Source organism: Paramacrobiotus metropolitanus, unplaced genomic scaffold (genome assembly GCF_019649055.1).
Source record: "Paramacrobiotus metropolitanus isolate TYO unplaced genomic scaffold, Prichtersi_v1.0 Parri_scaffold0000117, whole genome shotgun sequence".
Lineage (NCBI taxonomy): Eukaryota > Metazoa > Tardigrada > Eutardigrada > Parachela > Macrobiotidae > Paramacrobiotus > Paramacrobiotus metropolitanus.
Window position 1 is genome coordinate 200,463 of NW_026570337.1, and position 22,115 is coordinate 222,577.

A 22,115-nucleotide genomic window follows, 5' to 3' on the forward strand; every position below is an offset into this window, starting at 1 on the left:
TGGTTTGATAGTGAGGAATTAATCAGCAGTTACGATGATGATCATTTTGACAACCTATAATTACCCAACACCTACGCCGATAAGTATGATCCGTCAACGGCCAGCTTCGCCATTCCGTTCGGCAGTCGGCGTGCACGCCAGACTGCCGAACGGAATGGAATCCCGGTGGGATTGTGGATTTGTAATTCAGCAGTTTTTCGGTACGTATATTTTACCTTTCCACTTTTCAATAACGTGTGCGCTGTGTAGCCGCACTAACAACAATTAAGAACGCGTACAGCACAGTAGACGATCCGAAATGCGAGCACCATTACTGAGTGCGAGAATAGGCCATGCTCCTTCTGTTGCCCGCAGTAACTAACATGGCGCATATCAACGAAATTTGTGGCCGTGCGACACATCCGGACGGCATCACGTCCGCTTCTATGTGGGGAAATATAGGGGGAATTTAACTGCGGAGGCCAGTACTCCCTGTACTTGCTGCCGTCACCCGCCTGGAGTGTGACGTTACGGCAGTACATACGCTTAAATCAGGCGCGATACATAGGCACCATGTTAAGCCACAACGTAAAACTCCAGCCGGCTGACGGCAGCAAGTACAGCGAGTGCTTGAATTCCCCCTATACTTCCCCTGGAATTTCTGATAATTGATCGAGTGATACGTTCTGTCGTTGCTAACTCGAAGAGGAATCCCCTCCGGTACGTGCCCGAGCCCAGCTAAGATAACGGAAGTGTCTTCCGGGACACCGAGTCGGTCGGCGCAAAGAGAGGCTGTGGATGCGGACATTGCGGAGACGGCGACGACAAAATGTCATGTCATGATTATTTGCTTATTGCAAGATGATCGTTGGCCATGGAAGAGCGTATTACAGTGTCGGGTCATTGTGAACTGCACTCTGCCCATCAGTGATCAATCCCCCACACGGTATGGTATCCAGCGTTACACTAGCAGTGTTCGTCATTCTTGTTACCGGCAGTTTCTTGGGAGAGACAAAGTCAGTTATGGCTAGAACTTTCTGAATGCAGAACAGTTTATGCGTACCTACGTTTCGTTTATGTATACTTCATGCGTGAAGAATGCTGCTCCATCCGTGGCTTCGTTGTTTTCAGAGAAAACAATTCAAGTAATAAAAAAGTATTAAAAAGTGTGCTCTGCGTGAATTGAGAAAACTTTTCTCAGCCCCATGCATAGTACACGTGTTATTACTGGCACTAATGCCTCCACACCCTCTTTGACGAGCAGTTTGGATTGTGGACATTGTTTTTGCCTTTTTTAACTCTGCAGTCGAGGAATCACTTCTGCCGCTACTGCACCTCCCAAGGCACCGTTCAGGGACAGTGTTGACAATGACGATCACAGACGGTGTGGCATTGCGTGATGCATAAATATATATGCTGGCTTTATCATATAGGCCTAGGGTAGTAATGCGTCTGGAATCGCCACACAAGCACTGTGAAAGATTCTGATTGAGTGAGCGATAAACACGTCACTTGAAAATGCTTGCCAGGTCTCTCGACCTTTTTGGGGCAGTTTTCATCTGCTGGAGCTATACTCGTATAGGCGTTGGCGCCTGTGACTAGGGAACCGACCAGGCGACCACTACCTCTTTCGACAATGTAAACGAACTGTTGGTTTCAGTATGGGCGAAATGTAAAATATGCGTAGGGAGAACTGTACCATGATTGCATACTTTCAGTTTATAGGTTGATGTTGCACGACACGTATTTCTTGTTGCACGTAATACTGTACTTGGCTTTAATGGCAGATGTTTATTGATATTGTGCAAAAAAATAAAAATTTTGGGCAAGTTCCTTTTCTTCACCGACCACAATATCTCCTTTTCTTTACAGTTTTCATATCCATAATAATTAAGTACTATCTTCTGGAATTCTTCAAATTTCTTGACGGTGTCGCTGTAGCTGCATGTTAATATTTGCTGCTGTTATAATATTATACCATCAGGAAATATCAACATACACCTTGCGAGACACAGCTTTGATGGATGGACCCTGTTGCCGACCTGGGTATGTTACAGTCGTGTTGCTTATGGCTTATGTCCTGCTTTCCGTCGGCTTTTCCTCATCGGCGGCTGCAGACGGCAGACATATCAATCTGTTGACTGTCGATTGCAGATAAACTGCTGGTTCCCGTCAGGAATGCAACCACACCACTCGCATTGTATAATACACTAGCCTACGGGGCTGTAATTAACTTCGCCGTCTTCCCTGTTATTCCCGTGTGGCAACGCCGCCATAGCACTATTAAAATCGGGGGCAATCTTCGTACTAATAAAACGTCTGCTCTGCACCAAGCAGGAATCGGAGCAGGTAACCGGAAGTGCCTTCGGAAAGATAACTGCACACAGGTGATGCTGTTAGCAGCTATTGCCGGCAAACAGCGCGACAGATGCCGGCACGCATCAGATCAGGGTTCTTCCTTGACAGCGCTACATTATTACCTGCTGAGCGAGCGTGTATTACTCTACGGCTTTTCCTGAAAATTTCACAAGCTCTTGGCGATGTCAGGCACGCATGGATTTGCCCTGGAAAACAAATAATCCGGAAGACTGGAACGCTGTATTTTGGTACCGGGTGTCCAGATCGCAAATCGGCGACAGCGTTGAAAGTGCTAGTGCCACGCCGCTGGGCGCTGGCAGCCAGTGCAGGCAGTGCTGCTCTTTTCCGGAGAATATAGATTTTTCTCATGGTTGCTGAAACGTTGGCAGTCCCGAGAATCTCTTTATTTGTATAGACTTGAGGAGCATAAAACTCGCCTCTACATAGAAAATGGTTATACTGCATACAGCGTGGTAGCGCCAAGTTAAAGACAGCGCAATTAAAACTGATCTGATTATTTCCCTGTAGTCTGCTGTCATACTGCCACTTGCAAAGTTGCAGCGAATTTCATTTCCAGTGCAATAAAATTTAGCTTTCGTTGAAATGTTGAGAAATGCCTCGAGAAACTAATTCTGAAAGTAAGGCTGTAGTGGTTTCTCTACAGTACATGCCAGTGGATTGTCTATTCGGAAAATTGTGGAAAAATTATCTGAGCTTGGGAGACCGCTCAGTAAGAGTACAGTTGAACGGATTATAAAGAAACATCAGTTGGTGTTGAGTGGAAGCCCACCGGAGACGCGTAAATTGCCTGCGCAGAACAAGCCTACAGTATGCATTCCGAAGATCATCCGCAAAGTGGAAAAATTAATAGATTCTCCGAATCCCCCGTCTATTCGAGAGATCGCCCGACGTTTACGAATCTCTCATGTATCCGTGAAAAAAATTTTGGTGAAGAATCTGGAAGCGAAGTTGACGAAAAATAAGAAGGTCCACGCGCTATCGGCGACCCAAGCTGTACAACGGGCCCATCGCGCCAAGACGTTTTTGAGGTATTTATCGCGACGAAAACTGAAATTTCTTTTAACAATGGACGAGATGTGGATTACTACTGATGATTTATCCGGGCAGACAGACTTCTACTACAAGCGCAAAAATGTTGTCGTTCCTGAAAGTTGGCAAAAGCTGCCACGCAAAAACTGGCCCAAAAAAGTGATGCTCGCGATGGGGATCTCTTGGCGCGGTCAAACCGCAATGTACGTCGTTCCCCCTGAGACCAAAGTTGATCACAAGGTATTTATCGACCTCGTCCTGAAGCCAATGATCCGAAAAGACGTACCGCGGCTACACGGATCGGACGCCAAGAAAGTTGTCCTGCACATGGACAGTGCCCCTTCCCATGTGGCCAAAGAAACTGTCCAGTGGCTGAAAGCAGAGAAAGTGAAGTACATTCCGAAAGAAGAATGGCTGGCGAATTCCCCAGATGCTGCGCCGATGGACTACGCGGTCAACTCGATTTTTAAGCGAATTTTGAAGTGCTGCGACGCGCGCGATCACAGGCAACTGGCACGTGTCGCGCGCCGCAAGTGGAAGACCTTTTCAATTGTTAAAATTCGAAATGCACTCAGATCGTGGAAATCCCGTATTCGTTGTGTAATCAAAGCTAACGGCTATCAGTACGAGCATATTTGGAAACAAAATTGTAATTAGCTAAATTACAATAAAATAAAAATTAAGTGTCTTCAACTTGGCGCTACCACGCTGTATGTATTTCAAAGCAAAACGTACTACTAAACTTGAAAACATGTTACCATCCGAAAAAGGAGTTGAGTGATTTATTCAAGCAGCTCCTTAGAGGGAACGGGAACATTCCTTAGAGACGACGATGTCCGAATCGGTGTCGCACTGCGGTTTGGATTGCCAGTGATAGTGGCGCACAACTGTACTGCATGCGGTAAGCAAGTGGAAACTAACGGACACCATGGGTTATCCTGCAATAAGTCAACCAAAGGACGATGGGCGCGGCACCCAGAAATGAGCAGTATTACTGAGAATTGTTGTGAAAGCGCCAGTTTCCTTGTCAACTACAACCGACCGGCTTATCGAGCAAGGACGGAAAAAGACCCCACGGGATGATGCTGATTCCAGTCCGCCAAGGGAAACCACTGGTGTGGGATGTAACCAGATGGTGCACGGTCGCAGACTCTCATGTCACCGGCAGCTCGAAGAAAGCTGGATACGTACGTGGCTCAGCTCGCAGAAAATGCCAAGCGCCGGGCATATTCGTTTGTGGAAAATGGAAACTTTTTTTATCCCTTAGTGATAGAGACGTTGGGAGTATTTGGCCCCGCTTTCAGTGAACTGTTGCATTTCATGGGCCGTAAAATTCGAGACTTAACTGGATAAGCGCGTTCTACTGGTTACATTAAGGAGCGTTTTAGTCTCCCCGTTGTAAAAGAAATGCTGCGGCTGTTTTGAGCACGTTACCTTTTAACCCAAGAGAAGATAGAGATTTGGGTTGTTCTTTTAATGTTTAAATTTCAAATATTAAGTAGTGTACCGGCGCTTGCAGTCTTTGTTATCGTGGTGGTTATTGCCTAATAAATATTTCATCAAGCAGCTTGATTGTCAGTAGCATTTTATATAATTCTGGACGCAAAACATTTGCACCAAGAACTAAGCTAAAATAATTCCGCAAACCAGTCGTATCCGTATGTTCCTGGCACAAGCAGAAATCAAGTAGCACATAATGACTGCAGTAACGATACGCAGCGCCTCTTTATACCGCTGAACATCCGAATCGCAACCTGTTACAAGGAGATGACTAACACAAGGAAAACCGGGAGATGACCAACAGGTCCAACACATATTAACATGTCACCGATAAAAGATCAACGTCCAGATACGATCAGCAGTAGTGCAATGAGAGACGTCAGATGAAACGACGCTGCACAGATGTCAGCGGCCCGTTATGCAGATTAAGCCGCCGGAATAGTTGAAACATGGAGGAACGCGGTCTGCCGGCGCCACACCTCCTGAATCTCATCGGGCCGCACCCAGCACTCCACGCGTGCCGACGTGTGGAAGTCCACGCTACTGATGGACAACGTGCTGGTGACCGTCGTCACCGTGTAGCTGTAGGAGACGCCAAAGTTGAACTCCTTCGCGTTGGAGATGCCGGCCAGAGGGAAGTGTTGCGTCGGCGCGAATTTCCCGAGACGGGTCACCAGAATTCGGACCAAAGCTTGCATGGGATGACCCGCGGGAGCGGCGATCAGGTGGCCGTTGAAACGCCAAATAAACGCCGGGCTGTTTCCCTCCAGACGGTTGGCGACGCAGGCGATCTGGGCGTCCGATTTCCGACGGACGCTGACGTTGGACATGGGAACCGGGAAGAGTTCGCTGGCGGAGGGGAAGACCTGCAAGCGGAAGTACTGGTGATCGCCCGCGCAGAAGGTCACGCCATTTGCAGTCCCGGTGACGATGGGGAGGGGTGTAGGCTTCACCGGCGGGGGCAGGTAGCAGGGCTGGGAACACACCACGTCGCCGTTGTCTTTCCACGCGACGTTCTTCAGGGTCAGCGTCATGGTAGCAACGGCGAGGTCGGACGTCGGTGATGGGAGGGACCATGCACCAACGTAGAGGTCGAAGATGCCGGCGTTGCCGAGGCGATAGCCGCTAATGAAGGCTATGGAGCGTTTGTTATGCGTCCAGTAGATGTCCGGGTAGTGCTGCGGATAGCTGAAGGTCGTGTTGTGCACGGCGCACGGAAGCTGGCGCTGCCGCCGGAGTCGGCGCGTATCACTATGATCATTTTACGTTTGGCGCTCGGTGCCGGACGCTCAAACACGAGATGAATCTTGTCACTGGACGAATTGCGCGTCGCTTCCTGGATTATTCGTTCCACTGCAAGATAAACAGGCTATGATCTACGTAAATAATGATCGTAATGATGAAAGAGGCTAAAGCTGTAAACTGACGGGTGGCGATGCTGTATCGGCAGGTGGCACTGCGGCAGGCCTTCTTAACAGCATCTGGTAAGCAGGCGGAAGATGAGGAACAGTCCAAAAAATACATGGTGTAAATTAAAAGCGACACGGTTGCGGCACACTTGGACCGACAAGAGTCCTTATCCATCTCAGCCGCATCTCGTTGTCAGAAAAGGTCAGGTTTCAGCGACACAAAATACTGGCATACAAGGATGCTGCGGGACAGTATAATATATGATATACATCGCACAGTCACGGAAATGGATGGATGTGTCAAACTGAAAATGCCGAACAAGAGCAAGCGGCTGATTGCAAGATCAGGTTTGGTGACAGCGATTGTCAGCGAAACACTTATCAGTCTACCGAAAACCGAGGGCACGGAGCACGTCAGTTATTTAACAGCGTATTTAATCATTAGCTGTACAGGATGCAGCCTCATGCCGGGTTAATGTATGCGGCGCAGTTGCTTAGCAAAACCTCTACAGTCTACACACTCGGCTACGTTCGGTACTGCAATTTCAAGCGCACGGTTTGCTCAGTTGTTTGCCTTGCATGCTTGTTTTATCATGCGCTTAACTGCAATTCTCACAGCACGTTTAGAACACCACATCGGGACTGCAAACAAGGCAAGGTGCTGGTTACGAGCACTCAACGCGACAGTTGTACATTCTGTTTCCTGCTGGGAATTCTGGTCAACCTGTCCAGAGTTGCCTCTGTGGCACCAAAGTAGCGGCTATCACTGCGAACGGATGATTGGTCCGCTCCTGGACGTCACTGCGACCAACGCGTTGTTTTGATGGCCCGAAAGGGTGGACGCCGATTCTGTTTGTGATAGCACCCATCTGTGCATTTCCGTTTTTGGCTTGCCCAGTACACAGATCTGGCAGAGTGCGTGAAACGCAGACCCAGGTCTGCGCAGATCGGCATTGGGAGTGTGCTTTCGCGCAAAAGTGAGCATCTGGCATTCTTATATAACTGCTTAAAAAATGACCGGGTATATGCTACTGTGAAGCGGGAAGCGGCTCACGTACAGCGACAAAATCTTTCAAAGGATTTCAACGTATTGCGCCGTGGTGCAGTGGTACTGCCTACGCGGATCTAACGACGTAGCCGGGGTTCGATGCCCCCATCGGCGCCTTTTCCAGCCGTTTCTCGTTTTCCCTCCAATTGCGCCCTGCTTAGACTACCAATTTCATCCACATCCATCAGAATCCACCACCCACACACCACCAGTGACCAACCAGTGAAACTTTCGCAGACACTTATGATCCCTCTGACATTAAGATGCTGGGTAGGGTGTTAATATGGAGTGGAACATAGTTCAGTGAACCGTCGCGCCACCACACTGGTCCTGCTCAATGTACAGGCCTTCGACGCAAGTGCACGCATCGAGGGCTCGGGGCGGCCAGAAAAAAACGCGCGTGGTGTGGCTCAAGGAGGCGGACTACGAGTGCTTTTTTGTGACCGCCGTTCTCTGGCGACTGCGATGTACTGCCGGCGTTCACGCTGCTTCGCTAAATGGCTGTGACAGTAACTGTACATATGACTGTCTAAACCTATGTGCTTAGATTTCATTTCCAGTGCAATGATTTTCGAAGAACATGGGCCCAGGCAAATAATGTATTCGTACTGGCTGGTGCAGTCGCATAAACAGATACAGTAGTTGAGTGTAGAATACACGAACATGACTTCGGTTCTTTCCCAGCCGCACTTTTCCCCTTTCTTTGATTGAATGGGCGCCGCCAGTGGAGGGCTATTCGATGGAACCCACTCAACCCATTATTATTACTATTGTATAATTAAAATCGGGATGCACCGACTGCAAATTCACGCACTCCCTCCAGTCCCAGTTGTACCGCTAGCAAGTCCGACCGCTGCTTTCCCCGTCCGGGCATCGCGCAAGTTGTTTTAAGCACTGTATAGCATGTATGAGGTTTGCGGAGCTGACGGTCACGCGCAGTCGGCTACCTAATACAGTAATACGTACAAAAATAAGCAAAAGTCTCGTTTCTGACGATTTTAGTGGAAATTTTGAAAACTTAGTGGCGGAAAGACATACGTACACAGGTGCAAAAATAGACTTTTGTATGGTACTTAGTTAACGGCTCAGTGCTGTAAATGTTACAGTAAACTCGGTGAGATTGAACAACCGCGAAAATTGAACAACTGCGAAAATTGAACGCCCGTGTAGGAACCGGCGCGTCTCGTATACTGCAAAAGCTACTGCGAACATTGAACAGATGGTTACATTGAACGCTATTGAAGGAACCGGAGGTGTTCAGATTACCCAGGTTTTACTGCAATATTATTGTGCAGCAATGCGCCTGTGTTAACATTGCTTTGATCTGTTGTAACATCACTTCTCTTTTGATTTCTGACAAAACTTTGCTTGCATAATTATTCTCTTTCTTGACTGTCGCTAATTGCTGGTGGTACGAAAAATGTGTTAATCTCAGCAAGGTTCATCAGTTTTTTCTACGCAATAGAAGTTACAAAACCCATTAACGCATGCGAATCCGTAAAGAGAATGAGCTGATCAAGCCCTTCTACAGAGGATTCTTGAGCTAAGCACGTCCAACGTGCTAAAAGCTTTTTTTTGTTTAGCAGTTGCATCGAACTTAATTGGATGTATTTTTCCATTTGGATTGATTTACTTCAAAATGTTTTGGTAGTTTTGAAAAAATCAAGCAGTTAAGTACCGGCAAAATTGGATGCCGATTTACGGCAATTATGTTGATTCTTACCCAGGCGAAATGAAGTTCGCGTAAAACTGCCGATAAGCTTGCCTATCAGATGTGTGACAACGGTATGTACATATACGCACATATAAATAGATTTTCTATGTGTGTATATGCGTGTACGTATGTAGATGTATGCACAATACACATTTGCACGGTATGGATGTGAGATGATTTTTTTAAGAACTGAGGGCGCTTGGCTGCATAAAGCTTACCGTATCGGCATCCACCACCGGCGACTCAGTCGTTCGCTGCAGAAAGGTTATTTCGTTGTCGACGAAGGACAGCCAGCGCAAACGATGCCTTTCCTCCAACGCGTAGCGGAACCAGCGCCTTCGGTGCGGCCAAGGATGCGCCCAATACTCAGCGGACGCCGTGCACGTTCTGTGGACAAAGTGACCCGGCTTCAGAACTCGGCGCTGGAGTTCCTCCTCCGACGGCGGCACGCGGATCTGCGAGCGAGGCAGGATCTCGCGGATACGTTGCCCGGCTAGTAGCACTTCTACCAACGCGTAATGGCGAGCCTCCGTGTTATTCTCCGCGTGTGGCTCGAACCCGGCTATCAAAAGCTTCCCGGGAAACCACGCCCATGGACCACCGGGATGTGTGCGTAGAAGCAGTTGCACATCGGCGGGATCGCTGCAGAACTGGTTCTTTGCTGTGAGTAGCTGGTTCGTCCACTGCTCTTCAGCTCCCCGTTGGTCCGAGCACGCGAAAACCGTCCCCCATTCGACCAACACCGCGTTCTGCGCCGGGCATGCAAAATCCACGATCAGACGTGGTGCAGCGTCCGCAGTGTCTTCCAGGCCGATGACGTGACCGTGCTGCAGCAGACCGTTCATTGGCACGTCCACCGCATTCCACGCGTAGACACGCCGTGTTGGCGATTGGTGCCATCTTTTTTCTACTTCGTAGAAATGCATTGGTAGCGTAACAGGTAAGAGATGTATAAAGCTAGGACGGGTGTAAAGCAACAGATTTTGCTTGGCCTGGGAGCTCCTGTGAATAAAGCAAAAGATTTTTTTCTGGAATTGGTCAGAGCGCCGTCGCTAGACTTAATCGCTGCCACCGATGTTTAGCATGCCGCCTTCTGGAGCGCACCGTTTGCTACCAATGATATTTTGCAAACCTCAGCTGCTAAGGAATTTAAACTGCCGTTGGATGTTGAGCATTGGTAATCGGCAAACGTGCGCCAGGATTTTCGCGGTTGTACACGGGTTCCGCATCCCGGAATCCGACTGTCTGCTAAATCGCCAGCCGAGGTACAAGCTTGTCCGGTAATTTCTTACGAATCAATACAGCGAAATACACAAATTTACGACGTAGTGTAATGGCAATTGCCATAGGACAAACTCAGCGCTAAATATGTGCTGTTTGTACCTTTACGTAGGAAATTACCGGACAAGCTTGTACATGTATCTGTATGTATTATGGCAGTGCAGTTTAATTCACCACATGCAGATACAGTATAAAGCACGACGAACTAGAACAACTCGCTATCTTGCATCGCTGTCTTTCTTCTGTTGTTAGCATCACACTGACAGATAATGGTGAGGAACGGAAAATCCGTCCACTAATTGCTCAGTGAGTCCGTGGAAGTGATAATGTGCTAATAGTAATGATAAGGGAAAGTCGAGAAAGCTCGGTACACAGCGTGCGCTGGTGCGGTGCAGCAGCCGTACCGCAGCGAGATAGGGTTCGAATTAGACTCGCTGACTCATTTCGCATTCTTCGTTATTTATTCATTTTACGTATTTGCGCTCTAGTCCTAGGCCGAAAAAAAAGCTTTTTGCACTGTAAAAGTAGGATAACTGACAAACGATAACGTAGTTTATTTCTAAAGCCTTCCTATATTACATTATATCATCAAGCAGGCAGCAAGAGTGGCGGTCAGATGATGAGAAGAGCTTTCACAGCCGCGGTAGGACATGCAAGTACGCCGCCTGCCTTAGCCAGACTTCCCGCTGGTGATCTGGCTGCACCCAGCACTCCACCCGCGCCGGTGTCGGCGTCTGCAGCTGGACACGGGGAATGACGAGCGTGCTGGAGAAATGGCCGCCATCGGTGCCGTTGTTAAAGACGCTGTATTCCGCCAGCGTCTCCCCGGGCATCCGGTGGACGTCCCGCAGCGGCGGTGGGACATGCGGAGGCGTGGTTACAGGCCCCACGAAGGGCTCCAGCGCGTGAGCCTGGGGAGCCGCCAGCCACTGCGCGTTAAAGCGCCAAATAAAGCCCATGCGAATATGGAACCAGTTGGTGGGAGCAACCAAGCTGGTGTTGCAGCGGAAACGCGCCTCCTCGAAGGGGGCCACCGTGACGTTGTGCATCAGGGGCGCTACGAAGAGCTCGTTAGCGGTGGGCACGACATGGAAGCGGAAGTACTGCAGCGAGCAGAAATCAAATTCGGGGTTGGCTTCACATTCCTGCATGCAGGCCACCAGGCCGCGTGACGCCCAGGTGACTTTGCGGATCGTAAGCGTGGAGGAGGCGGCCGTCCAGTCTACCGTTTGGGAGATGTCGGCGGATGCCGTGTAATTGTAACGCAGCCCGTCGCTGTTGAGTGCCGCCAGCGTTTTACGGTTGAGCGCCCATAAGACGGTTGTGTGGTTAGCGTTGCTCCCGTTAGCGTTGGGGAGGATCCGCAAGGGACTGCAGTGGAAGGTCGCCGCACCGCCGGAACTGGCACGGACCACCGGGTACTTCTCCAGGGTGACGAGGGAGCGCAGCGAGGCGGGAATGGGCACATGAATTCGACCGTCGATCGGCTGCCGAGCCGCCTCGCTCATCGCCGCGTCCACTAAAGGTCATCGTTGTCTTATGCTAAAGCGGATGAATTTGTCTAAGCGGTTCACCAGTTCAAGTTAAAATGCTTTAAGAGCATCGTTTTAATACGAATCATGTCCCGTTATATTTCGTATTAGGAATAATCAGAAAACCGCATTTGAGTGATTCTATGCTCGAATGGAAAACTTGCTGCATTCGATCGATCGCTCTGCTCGAATGACTCACAGTGCAAAAACGTGGGGTCGCAGCTCTGATAACGGCATTCATTGTGCACTGAGCACGCCAGACCATAACGATAATTAGTCCACATCCAGATCATTGCTGCCATGTATAAGTTACCCGTAAATTTTGATCTTCCCGTAAAACACTTGGCGATTGCAGTTTGATTGGCTCCTTGCATTGTGTCTAACCTAAAAACTTCGTAGATGCATTTACAGTATTTATAGAAGAAAGATATTATTATAACGCACAAAAAATTTAATGCGGATGTAGCATGAACCGGTGCGTAGCAACGGGTCGACAGACGGTACCCATCAACTGCAATCCAGTCGAACTGCCAGGGACGGTTCTTCTGTTAGATTTGTATGCGTCAAGTGACAGAATTACTAACAGGGAATCCAAATATAAATTATGAGCGGATTATTTTTCACTCCCGGCCACCTGGCTGCTTCCTCTCCTCGACATTCGTGCGAAAACATGTCACGCCAGCGTAGTCAGACATTTTGGCGGGGTTGGTGAGGTCGTTATAGAAATCCTGATTCTGGGAATGGTTCACGGCAGTACATTTTCGAACGACACATGTCGCTCCCGTTGCCATTCGGCTTATCCGACATAAAACCAAACTCCAGCTGGGTATTATTTCGGTTTTTGTTCCTTACGAGTAGTTCTAGATAAGATGATGTTCTCATAATACTCACATGGTTACACATTTCTTCGCCATATAAACTGTTCTTCCCGCATGCTTTTGTCATAAAGGAAAATGTTTTGTCTATCGGTCGCATTCTGGAGCAACAAAAATCCCGTTGCTCTACAGAATCGACAGATAGAGAAATTATGTTTTCCCGTCGTCCCGCTGCGAGACTAATAGCCTCAACAAAAACTACGGCGATCAAAAACGCAGGCGGCGTACTGGAATAAAATATTACATATGTACAGTAGTAGAAGAACGATATTCCGAGAACGATGAATTTGGATTCCGTTGTCGAAATGGCACAGCAGTCACAGTATACGTAACGCGTAAAAGCCCATGAACTGGTACGACGACGCGCAGTACACTTCTTCGTACCAGTGCATGGGCTGTTCGGCTTGGACGAACGACATCCCGCATTCGATAGCGGTGAATAGCCTGGCCATTGTCATGATTCGTCCGCAGCAGGCCCGAGAAAATCTTGAAAACGCCGAGTGAACTATACCAAATCCATGTATATCTATCCAGGTATCGTTGCAAAATATTTCAAAAGGCTAGCTAAGTTCGTACACCAATGTATAAATGACAAAATTTCAATAAAGCACATGGTATATTTGGAATGATCCGGACACCACCTGATGGAAATACGTGTGGAAAGAGGAGATGCGTTTACTTTTATTGTTTGCTTTACGGCTATAGATAAGCTGCCTCTGTTTTCGACTTTGCCAATGTGCTGCAAACTAGCGTTCATGTCATGGCACCCGCCACAAAGGGTATGTGACACCTCGTATATTAAATTTCTTAAAAGCGGTCAGCTAATATTTGAGGCTGTTACTCCTAGTTGTACTTACTAGTTACTTGTGGCATCTACAGTACGTACTCAGCACTCTCACCGGCGGAAGTTCCTAGCACCAACCGTCGTGAAAAACAGGACATTCCATTTCAAACAAGCTTGGGTTAGCATAGTGCTTTTACAAAGCTTGGGTATTATTAAATGCGCAAGATTAAAAAACATGGAAATGCAATCCTTAGAGGGAAGTTTAGAGGAACCTTCAGAGTAAGATGTGTGATTAAATTGTCCATCTTTAATGGAATTTGTTAAATGTTTTGTAGAGAAATTGTTCGTTAGCTTCGCTCTCCGCCCAAAAGTAGTAATATCAATCTACTGTCCGTAACATTAGACCGGTGTTGTGGTGCTGTACGAAACGTGTCAGTTTTTCCTGCTGGTACAGCGCCGGAGCACCGGTCGTCACCGTCACTCGTCGCTACCCTGTTACTGTGGACGGTCTTCGTGAAATTTTTTGTTATCGTGCTGACGCTGTACGCCACCGACGTTTGCATAATCATCGCTGCAGAAATTTCTTCAGACAGCTATTACACAGGACATTTTCTCCTGTTTAACTGTGGGTGGATGTCATATTCCCTGTGGAAGGGAATTACTCTGGCTCATAATCTGCCATTTACATATCGAGTACGACTGCCATACGCTGCCTCGACTACAGTAGGTGTTTAAGTTGAAGCAGGGAACCATCTGCAACTTTTTCCATAGGTGCGCGGCTACAAAGGTCAGTTCTAACACATTTTTTTCCAACCAGCGGCCACGGAGGAAAAACGGACGGTCTTGCCGGAACTCCGGCAGCTTTTGGATCTCCATTGTTGAGATATTGATGGGTTGCTGATGATAGTCTGGGTTATTTGGGAAATAATTGGTAAGGATTTTGCATTGCGGCAATACCATCTGTCGAATCGGATCGGCCCAGTGTTTTGTCATTGCCGCAGTATTCGGCTTTTTGCAGGTTTGTTTTACTTTTGCACACCTATAACCTGTAATGCCCTTCACAGAGCTCCGTAAAATTTTGCCGTTGAATAAAATTAAAATATCTGTGTGTTAAAACGTAAATTTACTTTGAAAATACTGCCTGTTGACTCAAGTTTCTTTTGATTTGTTTCTCGCTCAAACTTTTATACAGATATGCTCTTCTACTCTGGGTGTACTGTTCATGACAAACACCGGGCATGGTTCTGCTATTCCTTTCGTTTTTCTTTAAATTTGAATAAATTCTTCTTTAGAATTGGAATAAAAGTGCCCTCTTCTGAAAGACAAGACTTTTATCTTTACAACCAGCTGAAAGCGTCAAGGTGAATAACCGACGGAAACCGTGCGTTAAGGAGATCTACAAAAAAACGGTATTATTGACACAATACACTACTGTAGCAAAATAACGAAGTAAAACAGATAAGGTTTGTCGGCTACACCATATTATAAGCTGGTGGACTTGCTGATCCACACGACTTCCGCTCAGGCAGTATCTCTAGCTGCTTAACGAAGGTCATACTAACATCCGGTTACTCAGTACTAAGTGTAAGACGGAATATGCGCGCAGAATCTAGAACTGAGCTAGAATCAAGATTTGTCAAGACTCAAGATTGACTCTGAGGTCCAGAATCACGGCTCCATTTGCCCATTCACTCAACGGACGCGTGCTAGAGCTACACCGTAGCTGCACCATGTTCGTAATTATTGCGAGACAGTACGATAAAAAAATGTTATAACTGGAAAAATGCACGTTGGTGTGCATTGGCAGACCGGAGCGAGGCTTGAACAAAATGTCCACTACGAAAAAATTGTCAAATGAAACGAGTTTGTCGTTTATTTTTAAGAACGTTTTTAAGAAAGGGTTGGTAAGTGTTGACAGTTACGGCTAACCGAAGTTACCGAGATTGACATTAAATAAAAAAGATAGAGCTTAAAATTTTATATTTAAACATTGTGTGATTTAACAAAAATAGTTTTATAATGTTCTTTACGTCTTTTTAAAACTTGTTTGTCCTATAAAAACCCCATTGGTGCTAGAATCGGTTAAGAGATATCGTTTTGAAAGAAGTGGTCAAGAAGGGAGACAAAATAAGCTGCCAACAGGACACTAATTTTGGCATGAAACATACAGTAACTGAAACGAAACCCCAGGGTTACTTAGGTTGCACAAGTGGAATTGATAGATCGGGAAGTGGAGATATTGTCAGGACTCTTATTAAACTATTGGTGACCACTCCGTACACACCTCTTCACACCCTTTTACTCCGTACACAACCTTTTGCACTCCCTTTCATTCCGTGCACAACCTTTTGCGCACTACCATTCACTCGGTGCACTACCAAACTTTTATATATATTTATATATATTGTACTCATATGTTTTAATGGGCAATAGCCACCACGATAACAATGAGTGCGAGCGCCGGTACACTACTTAATAGTTAAAATTTAAACATTAAAAAAACAACCAAAATCTCTATCTTCTCTTGGATTAAAAGGTAACGTGCTCAAGATAGCCGTGGCATTTCCTTTTACAACAGCGAGACTGAAGCGCTGCTTAAGAAAAGCAGTAGAACGCGCTTCTCCAGTTAAATCACGAATTTTACGGCCCATGAAACGCAACAGTTCACTCAGAGCGGGGCTAAATACTCCCAACGTCTCGATCGCTAAAGGGTAGAAAAAGTATCCATTTCCCAAAAACGAATATGTCCGCCGTTTAGAATTTTCTGCAAGCTGAGCCACGTGTACAGATTTCTTCGAACTGCCGGTGACATGCGAGTCTGCGACCGTGCACCAACTGGTTACATCCCACACCAGCGGCTTCCCTTGGCGGACAGGAATCAGTGTCATCCCGTCGGGCCTTTTTCCGTTTGTGCTCGATAAGCCGGTCGGTTCTAGCTGACAAGGAAAACCGGCGCTTTCGCAACAATTCTTTGCAATACTGTTCATTTCTTTGTGCCGCGCCCATCGTCCCTTGGTTGACTTATTGCAGGATAACCCGTGGTGCCCGTTAGTTTCTACTTGAGTTCCGCACGCAATGCAGTTGTGTGCCACCACAACTGGCAATCCAAACCGCAATGCGACACCGATTCTGACCTCGTCGTCTCTAAGGGACGTTCCCAAGCATGGAGCGGGCAACGCATTCAACCAGGCGCCAGAGTCTCTGTCAAGTGCAGACAGCAAAACCGCCCTGTCACGTTCTTTTCCTTCTGTACACAACATCAGCATGGCAATGTCCCGCTCAATCATTGGTGCATCCCATGCGTACTGAAACTTTCGAATAAAATCAGCCGGGATCTCGCATTACGTATGCTGTAGCCAGGACTCCATAGCTGCTCTCGTTAGGCACTCTTCAGTTGACTGGTAAAATTCAGAAACGATGGTCTGCACAGAGTACACCGATGCCAAATAGGCACAAACAGCTAATGTCTCTGTGCGGCGCGTTCCCAAACCTCCCCGCCGTACTGGAAGAGACATTTGAGTCCACTGCACTTCAGATATCTTATATATTGTACTTAAATACTTGTAATCTGTAATACTACAGAAACGCAAAACTACAAAAAAAATATTACTACTTTTTTGCAACATCATGGGACCGTTCCGACGAAGACGTCCTGGTGTATGACAGCGTCGGCAAATAACTCATGTGGCAGGGGAAGAATGAAATATACAAGTGTTACGGAGCAGATCTTGCAGAGATTAGGGTGAAAAACGTTGCTGTTCAAAATAAAAAAAAACGGTTGAGATTGCGCGTTTTACGCGTTGGCGTTCGTGGCAGAGATTGCCTGTATGGAAAAGACCCCGCGGCAACTTCTTACAGCTCCTTCAAAAGCGGCACTGTCCAACCCTGCGAAGAAAAACCGGCACAAGGGCGCCTAGAATTATTCTCTCACGAGAATTCGATTTTGTAACTGCCGATGATGCTTTGAAAAATGTAGCAATAACTGCCGTTAACGAAAAAACGGCAGTTCCAGAAATAATTCTGCTGTGGAAAAAATTAAAAAAAATAAAAGTTGTGTACGCAATGAAAGGTAGCGCAAAAAGGCTGTGCACGGAATGAAAGGGTGTGTACGGAGTGGTCACCTAAACTATTTGGTAGGAAAAGCCGCAAATTTACCGAATATTGGATAAAAATTATTATCTTTAGAGACAAAACGGTATAAATATTTTAAAAATATTTCATGAAGGCAGTAATAACCGCGGGTATGGAACTGCAGCTATGGGTTTTCACCTTCTAATGGATAGAGATAAGTAAGGGATCACGTTACCGAGGTGCTATCATGCAGCTCCTAGATGTCACTGATTATCACCAAAAGGTTACTATTTCAGCGATGGTGTCTTATTAGGAGGCACGAAAAACTGTAAGAGGAGATATTTTTGCCGTGGTCCGTTCCAGAGGAGTCCAGAGGAGATATTATTATATCTCCTCTGGAGAGAGATATTATATAGAGATATTATCAGTCACAGAGGAGATATTATTGCCGGTGACGCAAATACCTGAGATGTGTTTGTACATCGACAGTTTTTCGTTACTTGCGTAACGGACAAAAATCATAACTGCTGACAATGACATCATGGCGGCTATTTGCAGTAACTAATTCCGTAACGAACTGGCAGAATCAAGCGCTGCAGTATCGCTGTATGAATCCACTGTGACCCAGCAGTCAGACTGAGTCAGCCATGACCTCATACTGGTCAGCTGCGTGACGCACTGTAACGCAGTTTCGTAACGGACAGAAATCAATGGCTGCAGTGCCCCTCTATAGGCCCATTACGTTACGATGGCCAGCGATGACATCATTGTTGTCGGCTGCGGGGACGTCATACTGTTACTACCGTAACGCACTTCCGTAACGAATTTCCGTAACGGGCAGAAATCAACGAATGCACTGGTCTTGAATTAAGAGGACCTTTGCTACGCTCCGGTCGATTATTTTACCGGTAGGAAACATTTACTTCGCTTTCGATCTCTGAGAAAACTTTACTCGCTTGATTTCTTTCCCGACTGTCGCGAATTTCTTATGACAATGGTGTTTGAGTGTTTTCAGTGTGGATTCGTTCGCAGTAATACATCATTACGGAAACGGAAAGCGTAAAGACGCCTATGGTTTGCAGAAAAAATCGAAAAAACCCATCCTCGGCACTGCTTTCCATGGTGTGTTGGGGAAGTCTCAATCCTGAAATACAAGTAAGCTTCAGTTGCAATGAGCTAACAATTCGATAATTACGGTAACAACGATGCACTTTACAGTCGCTCTTCTATGCAAACAACTGATGCTTTTAAGGCTTACGATAGCCGATAGCTGCAAAGTACAGAAGCACTGTTTTTTACAACGCTTTAGACTTACAACAGGCGCGAAGCATACGGAGAGCGACAAGTATCGCGAAAAAGTCGTATTGATGGACTTCAGCGCCCCATATTATTTTTGGGCAAGAGGGGATGATAAGCACCTGCAGAATATAATAATATGCCTGAATGTTTCAAAATTCGTACAGTTGTAGCTATAACTCTGACATTTGTCTACGTACCGCATCCAAAAAAAAGGGGCATAATATAATATCTTGAGGGCGTTTTCCACAGTAATTGCTACCGCACATAAAGCATCCAAGGGAAGGAGAAAACAGCGAAGTTTTTGCCCACAGGAAGCTGAATGCTGTTCTTGTGCGCCACACGTGCCGGCTTCAAATATGTACATCCCCCTCGTCACTGTGAAATCACTGTGTCCTTTCAAGGAGATGGTGTACTGATGAACCAATCGGTGTTTTGCCTTGTTTTAGATAGCAAGCCATTTCAAACTCACTGTTGCTACTCAAGGTGGGAGAGTATGCATGAGTTCATGAGTTGGGACAAAGCAACACATGTATGGCAAATGTGTGCATACGTATACTTATACACATTTACCATTACATACATACGTTTACATATGTGTACATAAGTAAACGTGTTCAGTTTCTTGCTTCATACTTTTTACGTTTACGCTTCGTGCTAGTCATCTATCATCAGCACTTTAAGGTGCTTCGCTACCCTCCTGGTGTGTTATAATCGGTTCTTTACACAGTAAATCGCTTCAGTACGTAATACACTTCGTCCAGCTTTTTACCGATAAAAAAGTTTCCTGTACACAGGCAGCACTACCTCGCATTAAAGCAACACTGATTCTCTGCTTCAGAAACTGAGTGGACCGTTTCTCCGGTGCCCTCTCAAACAGCATCTTGCCGAGTGTAGACATCTTACATTTTTTTGATGTGAATTCGTGCTGACTGTTTCATTATTCAGGATGCTCTCACGTCCGTGGATTAATGATGTGGGTGTGTACAAACTCTTGTTATAGCCCACTAGAAAACGTTTTGTCCCAATTCAGGTAATCTATGCAAAGTGGTGGTGTGTCATTGAACCAATCGGCTCAACTGCTGCTTAACTGCTCCCTCAAATAGTAAGTAATGTAACCAAGAATACCGGTCGCGAGGCGGAAATGGGTTTTGATATTGATAGCTCTTCTCAGCTAGGATTGTACTATGAGTCTGTGAGGCGTTCTGAATTGCGCAATGCTGTCAATGGACATTCAGTTGCATTATGTGACCTTTCCGCCACCGTCAGGCTAGCACCTTTAAGCGCTCAAAAACGAATATGCGCGGCGATTTGCACTTTTTTAATGTTACAATTATTGTTTGTTCATTGTTGTACTGTCAAGTTGTCAACTGTCCGTATTACCTCAGTTTTTTTTCGACATATCGTGACACAATTTTCACTTTTCTTACTTATTAATGTATTATTTTTCCAGTTTTATATCCGCATACAGCGATATTCGTCACTGTTTACTTCCTAGACAGGACAGATCGGTACCTTTGTGAAAAACCAGCGGAGGGAATCAGGAAATTCCAGAAGAGTTGGGACTGGGCCGTGGTAGAGATGAACTACTCACGGGTACGCATGCAAGCTATTAGGAGCGGAAACGAGAAGGAAATGGCCCTGCTGCTGGCAGCAACTGAAAAAGAATCTGCAGCCTGGGTACACGCCTTACCGGCCGCTTGCCTTGGAACCGTCCTGAATGATGACCAAGTGAGAATCGCCATTGGCCTGCGTTTTGGATTGCCAGTGGTGGCAGCCCATGAATGCCGGGGGTGTGGTTTTCAAGTAACTCCGGATGGCCACCATGGTTTAGCATGCCTGTACAACCAAGGTAGATGGAGTCAGCACGTGGAACTTAACTCCATCCTTGACCGTGGCTGTTTCGCGGCAGGAATTCCTTGCGAACTGGAACCAAAAGGAATGTTGAGAGATAACGGCGAAAGGCCTGATGGTGCAACGTTGGTTCCCGTTCGGGACGGAAAGCAACTAGTATGGGACGCTACGTGTGCAGATACTTTGGCTCAGTCGTACCTGAAAGGATCGGCTAAAGCGGCTGGAGCAGCGGCTCGTCAAGCGGAAAACCGAAAACGATCTAACTACCGATTCCTGGGCGATCAGTATTTGTTTTATCCGTTTGCTGTGGAGACGATGGGAGTCCTAGGAGAAGGTGCTAAGGAAATGGTTAGCTTCTTTGGACGTCTCATAAGGGAAAAAACAGGCGAGAGTAGATCCACGGCTTTCCTTATACAGCGTATTAGTTTGGCGATTATGAAGGGAAACGCAGCAGCAGTTTTGGGCACTTTGCCAGGACGGAATAAATTTGTTAAAAGTGAATTTGGTTGTTTTTTTTTCAGTCTTAATACAGCAGTAGTTGTAATCAGACCTGGGTAAAGATTTTGCTGATGTTTTGTCTGAAGTGGGGCACAACGCTCCGTTGCGCGCCCGTGAAAGATAACGCGAGTTAGTCACCACAACATTCTCAAGCCGAAAGCTAACGGCTGCGCTCATTGGTCCGCTACGTGATCCACAGATGAATTACAAAACGTAGCTTCGAAGCTGCGTTTTCTATTTCACACACACTTTCACCTCCGTTGTTCAGCATAGCCAACAGAGCATTACACAATGGTCACCCGTAACATGATGAAGCGTTTTAATTTTGTTAGCTAATAAAAATTAATGTAATTGAGTATTAATGTTTTTTTATTAGTGATCGGTCCCATTAGCTTAAAAGTTTCTGTTAGTACTAGACTGATTGCTAATTTAGTAATTACGATTATTAATTAAAGTAATTATTATTAGTGTTTCTTATAGGATTAATATTAGTGAATTATATCAGCAGTGTTATTTAGGTTGCGTTACTGCGTAATTAAGTCTAATTACTTTAATTAATTACGCTGAGTAATTAGGAATTCCGAATTACATTAGTCAGTAAAGTTACCAATTATTATTAAATTAATCAATAATTACCACCAAGCATGCTGCATGCGAATTAATATGCGTCTGCGGCCCTGCATTAATTGTAAATTCATTTGTGTTTATGCAGAACGATTCATTTAGCAGTCAGTGCTAGCGTTTCATTTGCTGATCCACTGCTTGTTACTGGTCCAACGCACTCTCATTTTTTGCAGTGCGTCATCCAACAATGACGCATACTGCTTTCACATTTTATTTCGCGATATTTTTCTCGAAAAGTTTTG

General features: G+C 46.2%; 3 protein-coding genes across 7 annotated transcripts; 1 reads left to right on the forward strand and 2 right to left on the reverse strand.

The window, feature by feature from the left end:
• The first annotated feature begins 2,003 nt into the window (after window positions 1–2,003).
• Window positions 2,004–4,055, forward strand: LOC129598204 (uncharacterized). The gene is made up of 2 exons (XM_055495985.1): window positions 2,004–2,025; window positions 3,002–4,055. The coding sequence occupies exons 1-2, from the start codon at window positions 2,004–2,006 to the stop codon at window positions 4,042–4,044; spliced, it is 1,065 nt and encodes a 354-aa protein (XP_055351960.1). The 3' UTR covers window positions 4,045–4,055.
• Window positions 4,056–4,965: 910 nt separating this feature from the next.
• LOC129598179 (uncharacterized) lies at window positions 4,966–10,641 on the reverse strand. 4 transcript variants are annotated; one of them, XR_008691663.1, is made up of 4 exons: window positions 10,191–10,641; window positions 9,277–10,060; window positions 6,315–6,538; window positions 4,966–6,240 (listed from the first exon to the last, which is right to left on the reverse strand). XR_008691663.1 is itself a non-coding variant. In XM_055495956.1 (2 exons), the coding sequence occupies exon 2, from the start codon at window positions 5,919–5,921 to the stop codon at window positions 5,313–5,315; it is 609 nt and encodes a 202-aa protein (XP_055351931.1). In that variant the 5' UTR covers window positions 5,922–6,240; window positions 9,277–10,636; the 3' UTR covers window positions 4,966–5,312. The 4 variants fall into 4 exon arrangements, 2 of the variants coding, with proteins under 2 accessions (XP_055351931.1, XP_055351930.1); XR_008691664.1 differs by lacking the exon at window positions 6,315–6,538 and adding an exon at window positions 8,159–8,291 and having other exon boundaries at window positions 9,277–10,640; XM_055495956.1 differs by lacking the exon at window positions 6,315–6,538 and having other exon boundaries at window positions 9,277–10,636.
• Window positions 10,642–10,807: 166 nt separating this feature from the next.
• On the reverse strand, window positions 10,808–12,269 carry LOC129598181 (uncharacterized). Of its 2 annotated transcripts, none has more exons than XM_055495958.1 (2): window positions 12,071–12,269; window positions 10,808–11,858 (listed from the first exon to the last, which is right to left on the reverse strand). In XM_055495958.1, the coding sequence occupies exons 1-2, from the start codon at window positions 12,243–12,245 to the stop codon at window positions 10,972–10,974; spliced, it is 1,062 nt and encodes a 353-aa protein (XP_055351933.1). In that variant the 5' UTR covers window positions 12,246–12,269; the 3' UTR covers window positions 10,808–10,971. The 2 variants fall into 2 exon arrangements, with proteins under 2 accessions (XP_055351933.1, XP_055351934.1); XM_055495959.1 differs by having other exon boundaries at window positions 10,808–11,881.
• Between the last annotated feature and the right edge of the window lie 9,846 nt (window positions 12,270–22,115).